Raw genomic sequence first — 22698 nt, forward strand, 5'->3', positions numbered from 1 at the left:
GTAAACGTGTTTCTTTGAATTGAGATCATATCATAATAACAATATGACCTCAATGTAAAATATTCCTGACATTAAAAAAAAAAAGCTTTAGAGTTTCCTGTCTTTGTGCTAAGCTAAGCTAACCAGCTGTTGGTGCCTGTCCCAAAATGTGGAACTATTCCTTTAATGATATGCTTAATGATTCTTATCTGTGGAGGAAATTTACTTTGGTTTGAATAAAACCCTCTAAATACAGGAGCCGTTAGCCTTAGCTACTGTTGCTATGGTGAATAAACCAATCAAAGGTGTGAATAAATTGTTGGTGTAATTTGGCACAATCAGAGCTGTTGAATTCATCCAAAATCAACCCCAAAATCCAAAAAGTGAGCCGACTCAAACTGCGAAATATTTCTAAAGGATTTCTACAGAATGTGAAAGCTCTCTGGGAATCACGCTTGACTTCTCTACATATGTTCCCACACACATGAGCTTATAGCTTTGATATATTATCAAAGAAGCGGACATTGTCTGACACAGCTGCTCATCTTTTCAATTACGATACAATCAGGAGAGTTTTCAGTTTTTTGTGGCAAAGCGAATGAGGGAAGAGACAGATGAGGAGTGACGTGTAAAAACACTGTGTTTCATGGTCAGCGTCCTAACCCTCATACCATCAGGGAGCTCCTCAACCAGGAGAGTTTGATGCCCGTCCAAGTCCTGTATGTCCTCCAACTGTAGGTCATTTATTATGTAGAAAATAAAAAGAGACTTTTAGCTTTCTGAACACTTTCAAATGCCCTAATAAGGGCCTTCCACTTTTCCAGGGTATCACATGTGTTCACCAACAGATGCAGACATGTTTAGACATTTGGCAGGAAGTAACTCAGAGCAGAGAAACTGAAAACGTTATCTGATCCTAATTACTCTTTTGCAATGTTCCTTTAGGGCTCGTGGGGTTCAGAGCAATGTCATCACTGAGTTGTGTAATAATATATAGATACATGTGGGATGTTTTAGCCATAAAAAAAGGACAATATCCTCAACATCAACATCGACTATGGGAGGAATCACACCAGCGCTTGTGTGTGTACATGAGCACGTGTTTATGTGTTGGAGTATATTTTCAAGTCTGTGAATGTGAAGTGTCACATAAATGAAATCCAATCCACAAAGCTCGACGTCATTCGGACTATTTCTGTCCGAATCTGAGTCTGTGATCCAGGAGGATAAAACCAAAGACTGTGCATGTCTCTTACTTGTCTTAAAGTAACAACAATACTGGAGGTTTAAACTAAGTGGCCACAAATATGTTTTCTGCTTTAATATATCATTATGAGGCTAATGTTGATAGCAAAATGTTATGAATATACATAATGAAACCACTGGCGTTAACATTATTTCAGTATTTCAGCTTTAGAGTTTATCAGTGGCCTTGGCAACAGCAAATGAGGATTGTGTTCTTTGAACAAAAGCTCTGATATGAAAACTAAAAGGACCTGAGTGATGCTCGACGATGAAATCTAACAGATTTATTCTGAGGAAAGAACTTTTACCAACTTGAGTAGGAGTTAGAAAAAAAAGATCTTTCATGGAAAAGAATTAGGACAAAACACCTCCAGGGACAAATCAGAAATGCTTAAACCTTTAATACTCTTTCGGCTCAGTGATCTGGCACATTGAACTTTTGATCCATCGCCATTTTTGATGAAAATTTAAGAATGACCAGTGCTTTTACAAACCATACCATTAAAGAGAAGTTAGGGAAAATCAGTGACTTCATCCTCATCTTAACGGAACAAACATAATCCTTCACTGTCACAGATCCTGAGGAGACTGATTAATCATCCCCGTCATTAACGACAAGTAAGGATGTCGGTCCTGAAGCAGCCGAGCAGCAGTTGCAGCTCTACAGCAGCTACAGGTTCAGGTTCAGGGTACGCTCGGGGGGTCACACACATTCTCTCCTGATGCCTCCCACACCATCGCCAGCACGGCGAGCGCTACAACAGGAAGCGCCGACGCCAAATAAGGCTGCAGGAGAGAGCGATATCGGCAGGCAGGCAGGGACGCTGAAGTACACTGCAGTCCTGAGGCGAATCCACCCACATGAAAAGCTACAACTCACTCCTTTTCACACGTACTGTATGAGAGCGCACCGACTCCTCACATATTAAAACACACGTATAAAAAAAAACGTCGATGAGAGCGCAAGGCGACAGCTACGAGACGTCGTCTTGGTGTGAAAACTTGTGAATCTGAGATCAGTTTCACTAATTAGACGGGAAGTATGGATGCATGTGTGTGTGTATGTGTGTGTGTAGGCATTATTGCATGATATATAGGGTTGAATCCTGCAGTGTCTAACGACGGCAGGAACCATCTGGTGTTGGGATGCGAGACAATCTGTCCAATTGGAAAGGTGACAAAGAAGGTGATAAGCACAGGAACACACACACACACACACACACACACACACACACACACGCATGCATGCACGAATTCAGAGTATTTGGAGGAGTGTCAGGACAAGGCAATCCAGCGCACACACATTTCATTTATACCACGTGCACATATCTCTAGTCTCTATGGTAACTAGTAGCCGTCATGGCAACGGAGAACAAGCTGTAGAAGAAAAGCTGAACTCTCATGACTGTCCTCAATTTATTTTGGACCCTTGTACACACACACACACACACACACACACACACACACACACACACACACACACACACACACACTCAGAATTAGTCATTTTAAGGTTTTCAGAACACGCTCCCAGTTCAGTGTGTGTGTAAACTTCCTGAAATGGCATTTTGTAATGACAGTGGGGAATGCAAAGACAAGTCAGGCCCTGCAGGTGAATGACATGCACACACACACTCACACACACTCACAGTAACAGGCCGTCACATGCCAGAGACAGGCATGAAGAAGCAGGGAGTTACCTATACGCTGCGGTAGGATTGGGCAATATGATGAGATTCAACTGCACACCAAGGTGTCATGAGGTCACACGAACAATCTGAGGGGTTTTAGGATGACCGACAAGGTAGCAAGTACAGTGGTGGAAAGTAACTAAGTACATTTGCTCAAGTTTGATTATTGATTATTAACATTTGTGTGACTTTATACTTCCAATTCACCTCGTCTCAGAAAGAAGTGCAGTGGTCCAACCGTGTGTTTTTTTGGGCTGATGCCAGTACCGATAATGGGAAGTAAAACATTCTGATAGCAGTATGTTGGCTGATATACAAGTATGATGAAATTCTGAAAAAAAATTACATTTTCAATACGTTTTTAGCAAACTGACTAACTTGAGCATTCAGCTTGTCAGACACTTGTGTCATATGAGATTTTGTTATTTTTTTTAAAGAAACTTTATCGTCAAAAGTTCAATCTAATATGTCTAAAATTCTTCTATCATAGGTTAAAAGTTAAAATACAAACGTCTTTTATATTGTCGCAAACCAATATATCCATGATGGACCGATCGTCTTATAATATTTGTCGACCGATGTGTCAGTCGAGCTCTAGATCTTACTCCACTAGTTAATTAACAGATTGAGATTTTACATACATCTATGATGAGTTCAAGTATGATTTGTTGCCAACAGTCCTGTACTGACTGAAGTACTTTCATTTGTCCATGAGATTTGATAAACACTGCGACACAAAACTTGCTTTGTATATTTTGGAACAGCAGATAGTTACACCTCACTCACCAGGCCTGTAAAGTGCAAGTATTCAAATATAACAGTCTGAACAGGGCATTATACTCTGTGGCTGAACTTCACACAACTGGTGAGATTATTCCAGTGGGTCACCAGATGATTATCGAGCTACCAAAGAAAAAATAAACTTTATTCTGAAAACCAAAATGATGTTTATCTTTCAGACTTTTTCCTCATCTTTGAGTGTTTCTTGTCGTTTCTCCATTAAAAGGAGGAGCAGAAATGATATGTTGCTTCATATTAAGGGATCAAAACCAACCGCTGATCAAGAGGAAGAAAAAAGGTATACAGCAGGACCAGAAATCAAATGCTTCCCTTTTCTCAGCACAGCACTCAGGTAACCAAAACACAGAAAATACACACAGTCACACACACACATTTGAAGGGACCCTCCTCTGTGATATCAGGGTCCACTCATCTAGAACACATTAAGGGAATTGTTCCTCAAGGACCAGAAACTATCTGCACTCCACCATCGTGAAGGTGGCTTTTCCAAAACGAAATCCGTTTCTAATTGCCTCGCTCTGGACTCTCTGAGGACTCACTTGAAACGAGAGCAATTTGCAGCCCTGACGCAGTTGTTTTGTACTTTACTCGCATCCTAGACGAGGCGCTGCGAGTGAAGCGGCGAGGCAGCAGCACCACCGTGTGGATTCAGACGGGACGAGTCTGCGGCTCAGTGCACTGCAGGAAAATGAATATGTATATAAAGGCTCCATTCAAAAGAGACAGTCGATCAAAGGTTATTGTCTGGCTAAAGTTGTGTTTTAAAATATTTCAAAGATTTTCAAGGTTTTCAGACAATATTTTATCTTAAAAACTGTATTTTTAAACAACTGTATATACATATCTTCAAATATTTTGAACTACAGAACAATTTATCCTTTTCCTCCAGTCAAAAACTGACCCAAAAGACTGTCAACTCAACAATATTTATGTTTTGTAATGTGACGCTTTTCTGAGTCAACATGATCCAGCTAACACGTTCTCAAACAAGCCGGGGTCGAGGCACAGCAAAGATTGTTCTTGAGACAGCTGGCAGATTTTACCAGGAGACTTGTGATATTAAAAGCACGCTGATAGAGTCAGAATGTGTCGCCATGATTGCGTTCTCAAGTGCCCGACACGGCCGTCTAAATTAGTTTGGGTTCGGGGGAAAATTAAGGGCACAAAGCAGCTTAAATGGCGGCTCCCCAGAGAGACAAATCTGCATACGGCGCTCCGGTTACAATCATCTGACACGAAGGAATGCCAGAAAATACTCCTTTGGATGGTTGTACCCACTAAATGTTTCATATTTTACTTGAATATTAATTTGTAATCACTTATTTATCAGCTGTCAGCTGACTGTAAATACAGCTGGAAGTGAATGGGCTCAGAACGTTCAGTAGAACATGATTAGTCAAATCTTAGCATAGTGTTAAAAAACTCAATTATAAGCAGTACATGCAAACTTGCTCCACCATTTTTATAGTATTATTAATTATTAATACAAAGTTAATAATTCAAAAGGCAGAAAGTCTAATTTAATGAGTTTTCATTTCAGGTCTCAAGGCTTTTAATTCCCACTCTACCATACAGGACAGAACAGTATGACTACTGAACTGAAGCTGCCAAGAATAATTGTACATATATTATCAATACTAACTGGATATTTTCTTTTGACATACGCAGATGTTGAAGGATTATTTGCATTAATTAGAAGTTTGGTCTTATTTTCTATCAGTAATAATAAAGCTGTTCTGAAATCTGGTAATAAAAAGACTGATGATCATACAGGTGGTAAAGAAACATTATGTTGAAAATTGGCATTTTGTGTGATTTGGTGCCCCCTGTAGAGTTTCTAAATGCAACACCACTGTTGTAAGTAAACATGTGTGTGATTCGACCCTCTCACTGAAGTCACATAGTGCAGAAACAAGTTCACCGTGTTACAAGACACTGTAGCATCAAATTGAGTTTGAAGCTGTCATTTTGAGGTAAAAAAGTGATATAATGTTGCTTTAAATATGTTCTCATTCCAGTAATTTGTATTTTATTTTGGTTGATTTGTCAAGCAAGTATTTGTAGTTTGTAACAAGAGACTTTTTAATGATTTTATAATCTCATCTTTATTGTGATTCTTGTTGCTGTTACTGTTGTAAGTTTGATTGATTGAGTGATTGATCAGCACTGATGATGGCTTGTTGGATGCCCTCAATAAACAAGATCTGTTCTCTGTGATACCCAGAGTTTTTTTTTTTTAATTAATGAATGAGCCAATTAGCTCAGTAATAAAATGATCAAAGGGCTTGAGGGAGGCTGTCAAGGGGCCGCCAACATGAGAGCTGTGATGGATGTCTGGATAATAATATCACAATTCCACTTTAGTTTGATTAAAAACAGTTTCTTGCCTCATCCTTTTTTGTCCTCACAATGAGTTTACACCTGAGTTTTAAATCAGACAAATTATATATAAATAACAAAGAAACTGACAGCAGGGAAAAATGTGGACGATGGAAAAGATATCAAATTGAAAAAAGAGGTGAATAAGTCAGGAGCCCTGTATCTTCTTGAAAACTGGCCTCTGATTACGGTTTAGAAAAAATGAAAGTTGGATTTCAGACCTGAGTCGTCATATGGTGGGATTAATGGGGACTAAATGTAAGAGTTAACCTGGACCAGGTGTGACTCAGATGAGTCAATCTACTCAGATGACATAAAACCTGACATCCACAGTGACACACTTCCTAACACATAAACACACACACACACACACACACAATACAGAGAGAGCTGCACCTGCTCTCTGTCTGCAGTATATTGTGTGTGTGTGTGTGTGTGTGTGTGTGTGTGTGTGTGTGTGTGTGTGTGAGAGAGGACAGGCAGGATTAAAAGGTGTTTTCAGATGCTCTTGTAATCCCACAACAGCAGGACTGCACATATGTGCCCAATCGAAAGGACATGCAGACACACACACACCTACACCTACACACACACACACACGCACTTGTATCCTTCTATTTGAAATTGCTCCAACAACGCTTAATGCTCCTCCCTCGTCTCCCTGGACACCACAGCATCTGTTGCCCGTGGCGATTATCTGGCGATTACATGAAAGCAGCGGCCAAATTCTATTCAGACTCCCTGTCCTCTTTCTCTCTCTCTCTCTTCATCCCCTTGTTTCTCTTAAATCCATATGTCCTTCACCGTGTCACTCTATTATATATCTGCACACACACACACACACACCTCTCTCTCAGGTACAGCAGTGGCGTCTCCATCACCCCAGAGACTTCTTCAGTGGCAGTGTACTGCTGCAGTGGTGCGCAGGAATGAGGACAGCTGGTACAGCAGACACACACACACACACACACACACACACACACACACACACACACACGTTACACTCTTTCTATCGTTTCACACACGCACAATCAATGAGATCTCATATTAAAACACAACCAAAGTATGAACATCACACCTATGTGATGAGGGCCAGGTTGACAGTCTGCATTCAAATTCATCCCGAAGGTGCTGAGAGGGCCGGGCGTGACTTTCCCATGACTTCCTGGACAACTATGAAATGTATTCGAGGTAACTTTTGTCAGCAGTTTTTGCTTGGAAGGTTGCAAAGCTCAGTGAAATGGAGGGGATGACCCTGCCACGCTTCCCACCTGATACTGATGTTGTTTTGTTTTGCATGTCATGTTTTATTTCTTAGACTGTAACATCAACCTGGAGCTGAAGATGGAAAAAAGCCTTTTGGTTAAATCTGACACTTCTCCACCATGGACATAAAAGAATAAAGAAAGATGTAGCACTCTTTGTAATTAAAATGTCTGGCTCACATCATCCTAAAGAAAAAAAAAAAAAAACCTTCTGCAACATAAATACAAAAAATAGTTCAATGCTATTTTCTTTTTTTTTGTTTTCTCCCCCCGTTTATTTATGATGATTCTATACATGATTGTTTTGTTTGCCCAATACAATCACCTCAAACTTTCTCTCATGTGTGTGCCTGCATTGCTTGGATGATTGTTTTCAAATCTGTGCTATACCATTAAGGTTTAACCTAACTGGAATAAAAGAGCTCAGTGAAACACTCCTGGTACTCAGATGTACGTGGACGCCTAGTTTGTGTGCTTGTGCAGCCTCTAGTGGTCTCAATCTGTACTGCAGTGCAGCTTCACTCGCACAGACAAGAGTCCTTCTACAAAACAACACACTTTCATCTACAGGCAGGTTTAAATAAGAGCACTTTAGGGGGTATATGTTATATATGTGCTTCAAACTGTTTGCACATTATTTTAGACTTCAGGGCTCTTCTGTTTTACGTAACAAAAAAAGGAGACTGATGTACAGTTGTGCCTCTGTTTGAACAGCGGTAAGTTTTTAAATGCATACATAAACACATAAGCATGTACTAACACGTCCTCGAACTCGCATATGCGTCCAGAAACACACACACACGCACATAAGCGCAGCATGTGGGCGGCATCCCCAGCGCTGTGAAACATCTTGCATCCCACATGCTTATATAACTCCCTCTCCACCTCCTCCAGCTGATCACTCATCACTTTATCACTTTATCCTCCGCTGGGAAGGAAAAACACCCCTTCTCTCCTCTCTCTCTCCTCTCTGTCTCTCTCCCTCTCTCTCTCATTGAAATCAGCCAGACAGGCGCCCTCTGCAATCGAGCATGATTTCGTTACACTCGGAGCATCAAAGGAGCACATCGCCGCGATGAGATCAGGCTGCAGCAAATCCCATCTCTACTGAAGATTTTATGTTGGTAAAAATTGAATCATAAACCTGCGCCACTTGTGACAACACGGGAGCTCAAATGTCAAATCTTGTTATCATCCAGCATTACGGATATTTACAGAGGGGGAGGATTCAATCAGGGGAAAGCGGATGAAAAACTGTGTACCTGCTCTTTATTGCTGCAGATTTGAAATCACAAAACTTCTACGGCAAAACGCAGAGCTGTTATGGCGAGAATAAAAAAAAAGATTTAGGAGCAAAAATGCACCTCCCTTCCTGTTTGTATTCTTAGCACGCATGGCGCGGTAATGAGGAGAAATGCCTGATGGGCATTCTGCACAGTACTGTATGGCCTCGGCATCCTCCCCTTCACAGAGTAAACTTTCGCATCGACCTCAGCTGCATTTTCTGGATAGAAAGCCAAAGGACAGAGCATGTGTGTGTGCTGATTTATGGGTCTCCAGTGTGATATGTTGAGCAGGAGAAACAAATTCAGTCTGTCACCGAGGTGAGAGATGAGGACAAGAAACCAACAAGCATTCAGCTTCACAAAGACCCAACTGATGCCCTTTATTACAAAGAAAATAAATCCTTCAGAAGACCTCATTAAAGCTGAAAACTTCTCCTCCACTGCTTGAAGTTAATATCTGCCTGTGACCTGCAACGCTAATGTCTGACTGTGTGCTGACACAAGAGGGGTTACTCCATTAGCATTACGATAGCATCACTCGATTGAAAACAGAAGTTGTTTCACACTACAAGTGTCCAGTTCACAGAAACTAACAATATTTCCTCCCCTACTTGATCCTTTTCCTTCATAATGAAGACATAAAAATATGAAGTGTTTCAGTGTTGCACTGTCAGAAAGGCGGGTGACTTGAGAGAGACATGTTTAAAGTAAAGGAGTCAAAATTGAAGCAGCAGAGGCAGAGCTATCTTGACTTTTTCCCATAATGCCTGGTGCCCCACCTTGCAAACTGTCTTTTAAAAGGGGCAATATTTAAGAACTGGCTACCTGACAACAAATTAAGGCAGCAGATCATCAGAGTAACTGCTAACTGTATCATGTTCATACACTTATGGCTTTAGCTACTGTTAGCTTGTTAGCTCAGTTCATTGGTGATTACAGCTCTAGCACAGACGCTTTGGACTGCTGGGAGAAAGAGGTTGCTAACTTTGACAAGAAGTCTTTAAACACACTGTTATCTCTTTAAAAATCATTTCCTAAAGCAGCCAGGCACTATGGTTAATATTTAGCGAGTGTTTGGGACTATTTTCAACTGTGGATTAATACATATTTGGTGCACTGCCGAGTGTTGTGTGGCAGCAGGATGGTGTATGTGGGATCCACTCAAAATAACCTGCAGTGTGTTTCACAATGGAGGTTTGTGACGATACTTTGGGAGTTGTTGGCAGTAAGAAACATGCAGACTTTAAAATGAACATTTTTAGCAGCATGTGGGAATATTAATGTGACTTACATTGATGAGCTCGATCTCCCAGATCTTCTTGACCAGCTCCATGGATGTGTAACCGTTGACGAGGAAGGACTTGGTGTAGTCGCCGAGCTCCAGCGACTCCAGCCACTCTGCCACCGACGTGGGGTTGTTGCCATCGTAACCGACGGGCCGCACCTTTGGCACAGAGAGCAGGGAGAAAAGTATTAATATATACTCAATAGACATATTATACTTTTTTCAATTTTCCCCTCTCCTTCAGTGTTTTATTGGTTCTAGTGCATCTAAAAGATCTAAAAATTAAGAGAAGCTCCTCCTTCCCACAGAAAACACTGCTCCTGAAACGCCTCGTCAGTATTCCCGTGACATCACACAACGTCACCCTGTCGCAAACTTGCCTGGTTGCTAGTTTGACACTTCAGAAATTAATTTAGCAAGGCTAGCGGTGCTGGCTCAGGCGTGTGTGTGCTGTCCAATCAGAGCAGAATGGATATGCAGGAGGCGGGCCTTAAAGAGACAGGAGCTAAAACAGAGACTGGGTGTATGAGCATGAGAAAACTGATGTGTTTTTTGAGCATAACGTCTCCTCTTTAATACTTTTCTGCAGTTATTTTACAAGATTGCTGAGCATATTTCTTCATATCTCTGCACTGACTTCTTGGAAGATTTCATGAAATGAATTTGCCTTTTACAGTTAGTGAGGAAACGTCGGATGTGTTGTGCTGTTTTTCTGCCCATCTGGTGTCTTACCTTTGACCTGGAGCTTTTTAAACCTAGCACAGCTGTTTATCTCAAGGTACGGTCTGTACAAATGCTAACTACATTACAGCCTATATACCTAATTCTTACATAACATGACAGCTGTTTGATTTCTGTTTGCACTATGTTTCACTGATGTGCTGCACTTTTCTCATTTTCTGTGTGTTTTTCTGCTGCAGCAGCCTCATTTCAACACGCGGATCATTAAAGATTCATTCTGTGTCAGATAGCTTCCCCAGTTTGGAAGAGCACGGGAGGAGTACAGGAGATACTGAGCTCGAACAGTGTGGATTTTTAAAAAATACAACACGACTTTAACAAGCATTAAAAACAAATATCTGCAGTGCAAACAAATAAACACAAGCTTGAGAAAGGGCAGAATAGGATGTTCACAGCAGGGGGTCGACCGCCTTGAGTGAGAGACTTTACGAGCGCAGCTGAAAATTCATCATTCAGTCTCTTTTATTTTGAAAGTAAAAAAACAGCCTCAGAGAATTCATGGTGCTTCAAAGAAAAAACATCCCACATCCTCCACCTTAAGCTGTGCCTACGTGTGTGAGGGCAGACGAGAGGTAAAGGTTAAACTTTTTACGGTGTTTTTTTTTTTTTTTGGAAAGTTTAGCGGAGGTGAGGGGTGGAGGCTGGGGATCAAAGTTTTCTGGGTGTCTGTATGAAAAACCTGCTTATCTCTGAGCTCCGAGTCTCCCGTCGCTCTCCGTCCTCTCCTTTAACCGACTCCTTTTTCTCTGCTCTCGCTCTCACACAGTCGCACACCTTTGATCTCACAATCTGTCTCTCGCACACACACACAGAGGCGTTCGACCTTGACAAAAACTTTCCAATAAGTCTGTAAGTATTTCTTTGTATTATTTCAGCAGCTTCTTCCCGCTTTTAAACCAACTGCTGGCATTTTTTTTTTTCCCGGGACAGTGTGGATTTAGACTCAGCAAAATGTGAACAGCTTTATTGCATCATGTAATTTAATGATGTTTGGATGCTGGGATCTCCAGCACTGTATCTTAGTGCATCTTTCCTCCCCCCTCGCTAACTCCTCGGCGCTTTGCACTATTCTACAGAACATGCAGAAAGAATCCTAACCCACAGAGAGTTATATCACATGGGAACTGGGACGGAGCAGGAGTGTTCATTAGCTCTCATTTGTTAACCCTACAGTCTTAAACTGGAAATACAGACTGGAGCAGATTAAAATTTGATGAGTTTATGTAACTTGCATGAGACTGCTGCAATATTTTCCGATCAGAAAGCTCAGATGTAGTAAATGTTAATCACAGTGTGTGATTAGCTGCTGTACTGACCCTGGGCAGCAGCCGTATGGCCTGCAGGAGGCGCTGTCTGTGGGCTGAGTTCAGGATACCGATCTCCAGCAGGTCCTGGTCCTCCACCACATTGCTGCCCTGCAGAGGAACAAAACAACAGTGAAGGTTAACATTTGTGCAGGATTTGCCCACCCAGAGCGAACAATACAGCAGTGTCTGAGTGTACAACAGCGGCGGCACTCAGCGATCGCTGTCCTCACTAAAACAGAGATTTAGTAGCGACTTGTTTGCCTCCTTTTATACACAGGTAGTTTATAAAAGGACCAAGCCAATGAGGCTAATGACTTATCACATGAGATTTCAGAGCAAGGCCTCTCCCTGAATGAGGCTTGTTTTTCTGGTTGCAAAAAGGATCTTTATCTTTCACAAAGAGCTCTATCTCTGAGGGAAATGTTTCTGTAATGTTGTCAGACAATTAGATTTAGGAGAAGTAACTTTGACGATCAGAGTTGCCCCAAAGGATTACACTGCAGCCGTGTTGCAGCTGCCAGCTGGACCGATTCCAAAAGTTCTGGTCAGTATGAATCATTTATGCACCAAAACATGTCAATATAGGGCCAGGTTTAAAAATACAGGAAGTTCCCTCCAACCACAAATAGTGTGTACAATGTTTTTTTTTGCTAAAGATACTTCACAGTTTAAGACGTCCAGACTCAGACTCTTAACGCTTTTTTCAGTTCCATTAGAGCTGTTTGGTAATTTACTTTACATGCTGGTTTGAAAAGTCTGCACTGCATTACCTCTTCACAACTCTGACAGAGATGCATTAACCAACAACACAAGCAAAACCAAATAAAAGTTTGTATAGAGTACAGAAAGTTGTGCAGATTAATACAAAGGAATGATAGTGGTTTGCAACACAAAATGAGGATTGGGCAGCATTTTGTGTCCAAACCAAGCCTGACCCGACTCATCCAGGTGAATCTACGTGCTGTATCGTAGACACCTGGACTTGTTTCAGTTTCTTGGAGACGTTCCACCTCTCGGCTTCTTCAGTTCTCACTCACTGGAGGGGGGTTTTAACCAGAGGCTCCCCTCCAGTGAGTGAGAACTGAAGAAGACTCTTGGACGAGAGGTGGAACGTCTTTAAGAGCCTGAAACACGTCCAGTTACTGACAATACAGCACTTAGAAATGGACATTCTGTTCAGTTTTTGTTTTTTTATATCCGAACCCGTCTCCTGTTAATGTGAGCTGAAGCAGAGACTTAAGTTACATTATCACAAAGTAGTTACCATGGTTACAACTTTCCTTTTTAAACAGATTTCCAGATATGATCAGTTCACTGTAGATGACAAACATGAAAATACTCTTTTAAATCGCCTTTCTAAAGGTGGCTGAAGTGCAGGCGTGTAGATGGAGGAGAGATTCACATGTGCAGGGATGTTTTGGTCGTTCTGTTTCTGTACAAGTCATTCATAGTCATGCAAGATTTAAGAAGAGGTGTTTACAGTGCACCTGTTCATAGTCAGGTGCAGTTCAATATTGTCACCTGTGAGATTTTGATTACTGCTGTGTAGCTACACTATCTACCAAACAGGCCGAAGCATTAAACCTATGGTTTGTTTTTAGGACAATAAGAAATCTGTGAGTGAAAATATCATAAATTCCTTGACTAAGAGAAGACAGGAATGAACGAAGCATAATTTGCCAAGCTACAACCAAGGGACAGTAGCAGGAGATGCCAAGTTTGATATTTTTAATAAAGACTCTGAACACACAGCAGCCTGTAAGGGTGTCAGATCTTCACCTTTAATTAATCCAATGGGAAACCTTAAGAGACCCTGCCAGAGAGTCAGAAACAGAAAGTCTTCATGCAGACAGATAATTACAAGGAAAGCTGTGATTGGAGGAGATGTGGTCTGCATTCAGACAGCCGCAGCAGACAGAAAGTCCAGCTCAGCCAAAAATACCATCAGAAGTCTAGATTCTGATGGAAGTGGAAGGTAAAGCAACGTAATCACCCAAATGATGGTAACGAAAGAGCAGGAGATGGACTGTGTGTCCAGCCTGGATGCAGTTGACAACACACACACACACACAGAGTCTGGTGTAGGATTGAAGGATTACATCTGTCAGCCCCTCTGCATCTCCTTCCTGTCAAGCTAATAATAGTGATAAACATCCAAGAAGCGAGGAGAAGAAGAAGCAGGTAGATAGCAGGAATCAGCTCTCTCCTCCCTCTGCTTCTGTCGAGACGTCGACTCGGGGGAACTGTGGTTCCCCTCGAAAAAAAAAGGACATTTTGCTCAGAGGCTGTGACATTTTAATTTCAGGCAGAAGGTAGCTGTCGCTGAGTTTTCGCTGCAGTGTCCTGAAGAACGTTCGCCGGAGAGATCTCAGGGCAAGCGAGTTTACTTTGAGACTCCGGATCAGCTCGCCTAAGCTACAAGATCATCACACGGTAAATTGCCAGACATTTACTAACTGGAGGGCTTTGAACCGGCGCAGGTCTACAAACTGGTCAAGACCTGACAAGCTACCGAAATATCAAACGCAGAAGGAAGGCGGAGGGGGAATGTTAGGTTATTCAGGCTGGATAGTCAAAGGAGCCCCCTGTGCAATGCATCTGATCTGGGGCCAGTTGTATAAAGACAGCTAGAAGCTTCTGTATGAGTGACTAATGTAAGACTGACTTGGAAAGCCTGTAACTCAATGCATTATGGATGAAATAGGACATTTCACAGAGGAGTAAAAAAAAAAATGGCAGATACATCAACAGTCTGGCAGATCACTCATTTTCCACCTGCCGGAAGCCTGGAAGGATACTATGCTGAAAAATGTGTTATTTAGTAGTTGTAGCTGTTATGGACTTAACCGAAATCTGGAGTGACACCATGACAGAACCAAAATATATCTGAGCCTGAGGTGAAGTGGAGCCCCTTCTGCTGGACCTCAATGGAACCTTGTTTAAGAAAATATACATAAAACACATTTTTTTCCAAGGATGCTTGATCTGTGATGAAGGCAGGCTGTTTCACAGTTTAACAATAAACCTGATCGTTCAAAATGACCTCAGCGTAGTTAACTTCACCAGGAATTTGGTGCTTATAAATTACATTGGGGATATATATGTCTGCATGATGTTCTGTAAAAACAAGATGTTTTCAAATCAGAGCATATCAGGCAATATTAAGTCAGTGATATATCTGTGAAAGGCCAAAATCACAGGAGGAGAAGATGACTGCTAGCTGCCAAAAACTTCCATAAACATCTAGGTTAAAAATACTCTAATGTTTTAAGGGAGGAAAAACGTTCTGCAAGGACACACAGAGTTTCAGTAAAAGAAACACACACTTGTACAAGTACACAGATAACAAAAGGACCTGACCCAACTCTTCTGAGGGTGTCTACAGGTGTCAGACACTTAAATTTGGTGCTTTTTTTTATGTTGAAGTATGGTTATTACAGCGGGTGAGGTTTATCTGCATATTGCTGACAGGTGAGTGCAAGCGTAAAAATCCAAGACAGGTATAGGTCAAACGATTTTTAACATCAGAAATGTGGACTTTCATCAGAAGAGCTTGACTCAATCTGACAGAAATAACTTGATAACTGGATGAATGATATTTGATCAAACATCTGTGCCAATGTAGACCTCATAAATTTAGACTGAAGACATTTTAAGGTCCTGCAGGCTGGATGCTTTTATTCTGAAAGTCAAAGGTCCATATTAAAACTCTTACTGTTTCCATTAAATCATCTTTACTCTGCTCTTTTAAGTTATTTGCTCACCTAGGCTTATTAATTCATATGAAGGAGACTGTTAAACTCAACACATGGTTCTAGTAATCCAAGCTCTTATTTTGTTCATCCATGCACTTTGTTGATTTCAACATTTTTTTGTCCCTTATGCTCCCTGGCAAGTTTCTCAAAATGTTCCCTCCATGAATAAAAGTTTAAAATGTCAACACACTTGCAGGCTTATTAGTCTAACTTGCCTCCAGGGCTCCGCCGGTCTGTTCCCTGCGCTGCAGCAGGAGCTCACTGGGCTCATCCTAAATTTATTCCTTCCACATTCTCCTCGCCAACCTGTACGCCGGGGTCTCTGTGAGAACGGCTCAGTTCATAGATCAGCTCCCAGGCTGGTTAATAGAGCGCAGAGCGGGAGTTACCGTGCAACAACTTCACAGCAGAGTAATGACTGAGAGTCGGGGCAGAGTCGATCGTGGGGGGATTCAGAGGCATGACTAATTGCTCCCTGCTGGGACCCTGAAAGAAAGAGTTCCTCAATGTTTGTTTGAACTCTCCGAACTTATTCCCTCCTGTTTATTTGTCTCAACACTGCGTTTGTCCCATACCTGCCAGGTGAACATGATGGATGAAGTCACAAATACATCAATATTACTCGATTGAGGACAGACGAGAGTGACGACAGAAGCCAATTAATGTCTGTACTGTGTGTTTTCTAGGCTCTGCTCTTCCTCCCGATGCCCAAATGGTTTGTTTTCCAGGAGTAAACACGTCTTTTCTATCCTGCATACACGTGACAAATACCTACACACTTGGTATGCAGCGCTTGTGGGAACGCTAACAATCTATTTTGCCAGTGGCGGATGGAGTTAAGCATCCACAGTGTTGATAAAATTGCCACGGCCTGTGGTGAGCTTATGATACCTCGACCGCGCCGCTTAAAAACGGCGCCGCAGTGGGTCGCAAACACTCTGAACGCAAGGAATTAAAATTCATGCACAGCAGCACGGGGGAGTTCAGTCTAGAGATGGAGCAAGAATTGATATTCAGTGACATTAGTGGAGGCCATTATCAGCACGAAAAGGCTAGGAGAGTACGACAAATCATGCCCAGCCTACTGTATCTCTTTCTCCGCCTGTGTGTTCACTCTTTGCATTTCCTCTCTCATTCCTCTCCGTCGCTCTGCTATAAAAGAAATTGTCCTCGTTTCTCATTCATTTGTTGCCTCTCTCGTACTTACTATTCATCTGCTCACTGTCTTCACTTGCATTCCTGTCCATAATTCATTTTGGTCCCTTTACAAACGTATTTGTGTTCTTATTTATTTAGCATAATTGAGAAAGCAGTGACTTACAGCAAGTTTACTTTACCTGATCTCTTCTATTGAATGTATATATATATTGTAATGTATATTATCGTATATATGCCAGTTGATTCCAAAGTAGATTCAATGTTGTTCGGAGTACAGGCATTGTTTTAGGCTCTTCGAAAGGTTATAAGATGATTGAAATACATATTCCGAGTTCAAATTACATAACAATTTCATTGTAAATGTTTTTTAAGGAAATGGTAAGGAAAAAAACCCATTTTACCCCTTACTGAGAGTAACAGATGCAACAACTGACATACTTCTTTATTTCCTTAATTACACAAACTTTATGCATATAAAGTAGTCAAAAAACAAGCGCTTAGATGGAAAAACAGCCTATTCTAAAGCGCAAAATGCTTAAAACTGCATAAACGTGCACTTTAATTTCCAGGTTTAGGGCTTTAATATGGATATAAACTATATATTTCTCGATTTTAAATCTCATTGACTACATGACAGGAGAGAGGAGAGAGAGTTGGTCACTTGTCTGCACACTCATTGGCTGTGGTAGGCTCTAGGGTGGGCATATCTACTAGTGGGATAGTGGTATTTGCTGTGAAATGTATGGCATGACTATACAGTTGATACGTCAGCCTGTTTGCTTCGGTGTGTTCGTATTGGCGTGTGAACTAGTCGGACCCTTTGTGTTAAATATGGTGGCAGTTTTATATTCATACGACATTGTCCTCCAGACTAATGAACACCTTTCTGAGAGGGATTAGAGGCTCCGCCACTGAGCCTTTGATGGATAGCGTCACTATTTCATCTCAAATAATGTGTGTCTTCCCTCTAAGCAACACTTGGGTTGAATTAATTTCAGTCACCTCACGGCTGCTCCTGTTTTTTTTTAGTAAGCGCAGCACGACATCGCGCCTTATCTCTTCATTTCTGCCATCTATGTACTTCTGCGCCCTTGTTCATTTTTTGTGACTCCATGTGCAAACCCATCCCCGCCCTACTTGTCTTTTATCTTTCAATTCCTTGTGCGGCAAAAAAAAAAAAAAAAGAACCTCTCTTGATATACAGCTTTAACATGAAAACCTTCACTATTCATGACAGCGGCATCACGATCCACCAAGCATCAGTTTATGTGATGCTTTATGAGAGTTTATCTCTCAAGTGAGCCACAAAGAATCACGCTCCATCTTTCCACTATCAGCCTCAGCCCCTCTCCTCCTCCTCCTCCTCCTTCTCCTTCTTCTTCTTCTTGCTCAATATTCTGGTCACATTTCCCAGCCCCTATGCTGGCGTGCCCACGTTTAATGAGGAGTGCGCGTATGTTTGATGGTAATGACAAGTGTTAACAGGGACAGTGCGGCTGCAGTCAGAGGACTAAGCAAGGTGAATGGGCTCTTTGCTACAGACGAGTATCATAAAGATGCCAAAGATCCAGTGCTAAGTGCCTCAGAACATGCAAGGACCTGAGACGCTGCTTTAAATCACAGGAGACCAGCCTTTATCTGATTGGATGCACTGGGGAGGAACATGTCCCAGACCTTGCCAATAAAAACAGACCAATATTAAAAATCTGACTGAAATCATTATAAGTCAATATTCTTTTATTTACAACAGACGAAACGGAGAAGTGATGGAGTTTGTGATGTGAAAGATGTCACTCTAGACACGCTGACTGCATTACGTTCATTACGTTCTAAACCAAGGGGCGGCTGTAGCTCAGCGGGTAGAGCGACTAGTGATCGGAAGGTCACTGGTTCAAATCCCAGCTCTGGGCAGTGCTGAGCTGCATGTCGAAGTGTCCTTGAGCGAGATACTGAACCCCACGTTGCTCACTAGTGAGGGCCCTGCGATGAGCTGCCGACTTGTCCAGGGAGTACCCTGCCCTCGCCCTGAGACAAGGCTGGGATTGGCTCCAGCAGCAACACCCCGCAACCCCATGGAAAGGGATAAGTGGTTTGGACAATGACATGACATGACATGACGTTCTAAACCAGTCATCAGCTACCTGACAGGCCGAGTCGCAGGCATCGTCAGCCGGCCCGAGTGGAGCTGTGATGGTCTGGTTCACCACGCTGCAGCTTTCCCCTGCAGTCGTTAGAAAACAGTCTCGTAGCTCTGCGAAGCGTTTTAGCATCTTTCAGCTTCATGTTTTGGTTTTAGCTGGGCACCATGTGGCTGTTTAAGCAGCACACTTTCTGCTCTCATCAGCATCATTCCCAGACCCAGCAGGGAGCTGGTTTCAGGTAAATACCTCTCAACCTGGAATCAAATAACAGCAGCTACGTGTTGAACGAAGTGGAGCATTAAGCAGTTAAAAGATAACAGATGTAACATTACAGTTTATATTTACAGCCTTACATTTGCTAGTTAACTCAAAATATGACTCTAAATGAATGAAAAAGAAATAGAAATTGCCAGAGATTGATCACCGGGCTGCATTTCCCCACAACTCTATGCAAACATTCAGCATGTTTAGCTAAATATATTGTTTGTACAGCCTTAAACTATACTGTTGTTCCAGTCTCATTGCTCTCACATTGTAGTTTCCACCAGTAGCAGGCAGCTGTTTTGGGCTAAAAGCTCTGATAAAACCAGACAGAGTGAATGACTAACTGGTGAACAAAGTGGACCGTTTATCAGCTAAAGAGTCAGATATTTCCCTCAGGCATGCGTGGAAACCAAAATAGAGAGTGAATAGTGGACTTGCACTCATCAGGTGGCCAAAAACATAACTTTACACAGGAAAAAATGCCAACAAGTGAAAATTGTCTAAAAACAGGTCCCATTTATCTCAGGGACAGGGCTGTAATACGTTTGTTTCTGATGAGGAATTAGACAAATATATGTGGCTTGATTTTGAGTCGATGCGGCGTAAATGAATACTTAAGTTGCTCTGTGTATGCTGAATGCGTAATTAGGCAAACAACTTCAACATATTATCTTTTAAACGTGACAGTATGTCATGGTGGTGTTTACAGCTCGTCGCTCTGCCCCTAGATGCCCCCCCCACACAAAAAAGAAATCAATTAATGTGAGGTAATCATTTTAAATGATGGGAAGAAAAAAACCTGTGCAACAGCTGACAGGCTAATTAGCTGTCGAGCCGGTGAATTGACTTGTTATTAAAAAACAAGGTGTGTGGCTTTGTTTTTATCTTCACAGACGTTAGCAAGAAAGCTTATGTTGGTTGTGGCTCATTCTTTCTGTGCAGCTTCTGTGTTCAGTCTGGTTAGACTTTCTCTCTTTCTGCTCCTGCTCTCCTCCTCCCTCTCTCACATATATGCATATGTGCACTGTCATTTAAAATGGACGTGATACCCAGTGTCCTTTGCATTATATCAAACGTTGCCTCCATAACTACCACTCCACCCCTTTAGCTGTTTGTCCATCAGTGTAGCAGCACTTGTCCTCTACTGGCTGGTTAAGGTGAGCAGACACACCCACACTAACAACCTCCATTAGTAGTAAATGTTAATGGTGGACTGGAACGGCCCGTGTTTATGTGCATGTGTACATTCCTGCGCTGAACGTGATGCCTTTCTCAGCGTTTTCCAATAGATCAGACTTCGGGTCAAATTAATTTGCAAACCAGTCAAATCTACTCATGAACTTCAACTGAAAAAAAGCAAAGAAAATGCTTTTATTTTCTAATACATGCTGACTTTAACTTGATTTCCCGACTCTGAGGGCTGCTGGAATGAGTCTGACCCAAACCTCTCCTTGAAGAATCCACAGCCAGCGAAAAAAAATAAAAACGTAGCACGGCAAACACCGATGTAATCCCCCGTAGCCTGCGAATTCAACTGCATTAATATCAATTTGTGGTGGTTCTCCCAAGGTCGAAAAACATTAACTGCCTTCCTGTGTAGTCACGAACGACAAAACGAGGTTAAAAACTCCGCTCAGCAAGTGGAACGCGAGAACAACTTTCAACAAAGAAAGACCCTGAGAGAGGCCCAGTCTCAGAGAGAAAAAAGGACTTTGAAGTCATCTTAGCGGTTTCATCGTCTATATTAATTGTATCCAAAAGGCATTTTCAAACGAGACAACTGAGCCATTGAGTAACACTTTTAGACAAGAGGGGCGAGGCCAGGAGAGCGGGGAAGTCTCTCAGAAGTGCTGCCAAAACCTGTTTGCGCCTCGGAACGAGGTGCAAATGAGAGTAAAATACGTCGGTGCGCTGAATGATGGCAGGAGAGTGTGAGGGGGAGTGTAAATGAATGGAGGGTTCACCTGGGGACTTAAATAATAGAGAAAAAAGACGTTCTGAGCTAAAAAGAAAAAAAAAAAAAAAGTCTATATGTGATGTAAACACACAGAAAATGGGGAAAAAGTAAATGTATGTTTGAATTTGATCGGAGACAGCCAGCATCTCACAGGGGTGATCCCTGCTGATAGCAAAAACAGGGATCGACTTTGATTTAAAGGTGCACTACGTAGTTTTTGGGAGTAAATTATCAGAAGAGAAAGATCTTCATTAACTGATTTCTAAATAAACTAAATAAACAAACTCTCTCTCTTTTTGGGAATAAACAAATTGACCTTAAATGACAACATAATTTCATACTGGTTTACTTTTCATATTTGGTGGACCCCGCCACTTTTCTAGCTTTGAACCTCCAGCTTATTTATTAATTTATGGAGAAACTAAATAGTTCTGAGTTCGTATTATTTCCTCATTCATATTTGAAATATAAAAATTCTGATTTTTCAATTTCTTCTCCAAAATGACATAGTACCCCTTTAAATCTAATTTCACTTGGAGGCAGCGGTTGATTTAATGATTTTATGAATGGTGACAGTAAAAAGATATTTACAGGAATTGAAGTGAAAAACAAAGAAATCTTGTTTTCTGAAAAATGTGCGTGACCTCTGTTTTCAAGTAGCTTTAGAATTTTACAGCTGCACTAAGTTTTGATATTAGCACCGAGTAAAAAAGACGGCGTGTTTTCAAGGGCAACCCCAGCATCAACCAGCCTTTTCTCAGTCTCATCAGCGTAGTTTCCACCAGCAGCAGGCGGCTCGGATAAACCCTTCGTCCGCTACCTGCTCAGCGCCACACAGCAAACAGATTAAGCAAGTGACTGGATGGTGAACTGACCGGGGCTTTTAGCAGCTTAAGAGCGAGATGTTTCCCTCAGGCATTGGTTAAAAAGGAAAGTAAATATTGGACTGAATTTTACTCATTAAATTCTGTTTAGAGGTCTTGGGGAGTACTTCTGAAGCCTGAGAGGAACCTGCATGTAATCTGACAAATCAATCGCTAAATTGCACTGTGGATAGTGTAGGCATCTGGCTTTGAAACACAAATAATCACATAAAACAAAAAGGGAAACCAGAGATATTGCCTTTTTTATTCTGCACACTTTGCCCTACATTACCCACAATACAGTTTACCCACTTAATAACATCAGTGGAGGCAATTTATCAGATTACCAGCAGCTTCCTCTGGAGCTACAAAAAAAAAACTTTACACTCATTTTTTCCATATATTTAGTACTCCCCAAGACCTTTAAACACACTATAACATGTACAATTGGTGACGTTACCCTTTAAGTGAGTTTCTAGGTGGTGATATGTCCTTCAGGCATCAGTACGATCAAAACAGAAATGGAAAAGTGAATACTAGACTATAGCAGACAGCCAGAAACACTCCAAATGAATGCCAAC

General features: G+C 41.7%; 1 protein-coding gene and 1 long non-coding RNA gene across 10 annotated transcripts in view; one reads left to right on the forward strand and one right to left on the reverse strand.

Moving 5' to 3' along the window:
• Positions 1 to 22698, reverse strand: part of anks1b (ankyrin repeat and sterile alpha motif domain containing 1B) — a 228106-nt gene that overhangs the window by 31476 nt on the left and 173932 nt on the right. For all 9 annotated transcript variants that reach the window (XM_037122295.1, XM_037122294.1, XM_037122297.1 and 6 more), the window contains 2 exons: positions 11989 to 12087; positions 9938 to 10090 (listed from right to left, as the gene is read on the reverse strand). In XM_037122295.1, coding sequence (XP_036978190.1) covers positions 9938 to 10090; positions 11989 to 12087 — 252 coding nt within the window. The remainder of the gene's footprint in view (positions 1 to 9937; positions 10091 to 11988; positions 12088 to 22698) is intronic.
• On the forward strand, positions 6816 to 7512 carry LOC119032773. The gene is made up of 3 exons (XR_005079029.1): positions 6816 to 7037; positions 7224 to 7286; positions 7414 to 7512. It is a non-coding gene; the product is annotated as an uncharacterized LOC119032773 (long non-coding RNA).

This window comes from Acanthopagrus latus, chromosome 14 (assembly GCF_904848185.1).
Source record: "Acanthopagrus latus isolate v.2019 chromosome 14, fAcaLat1.1, whole genome shotgun sequence".
Taxonomy (NCBI): Eukaryota; Metazoa; Chordata; class Actinopteri; order Spariformes; family Sparidae; genus Acanthopagrus; species Acanthopagrus latus.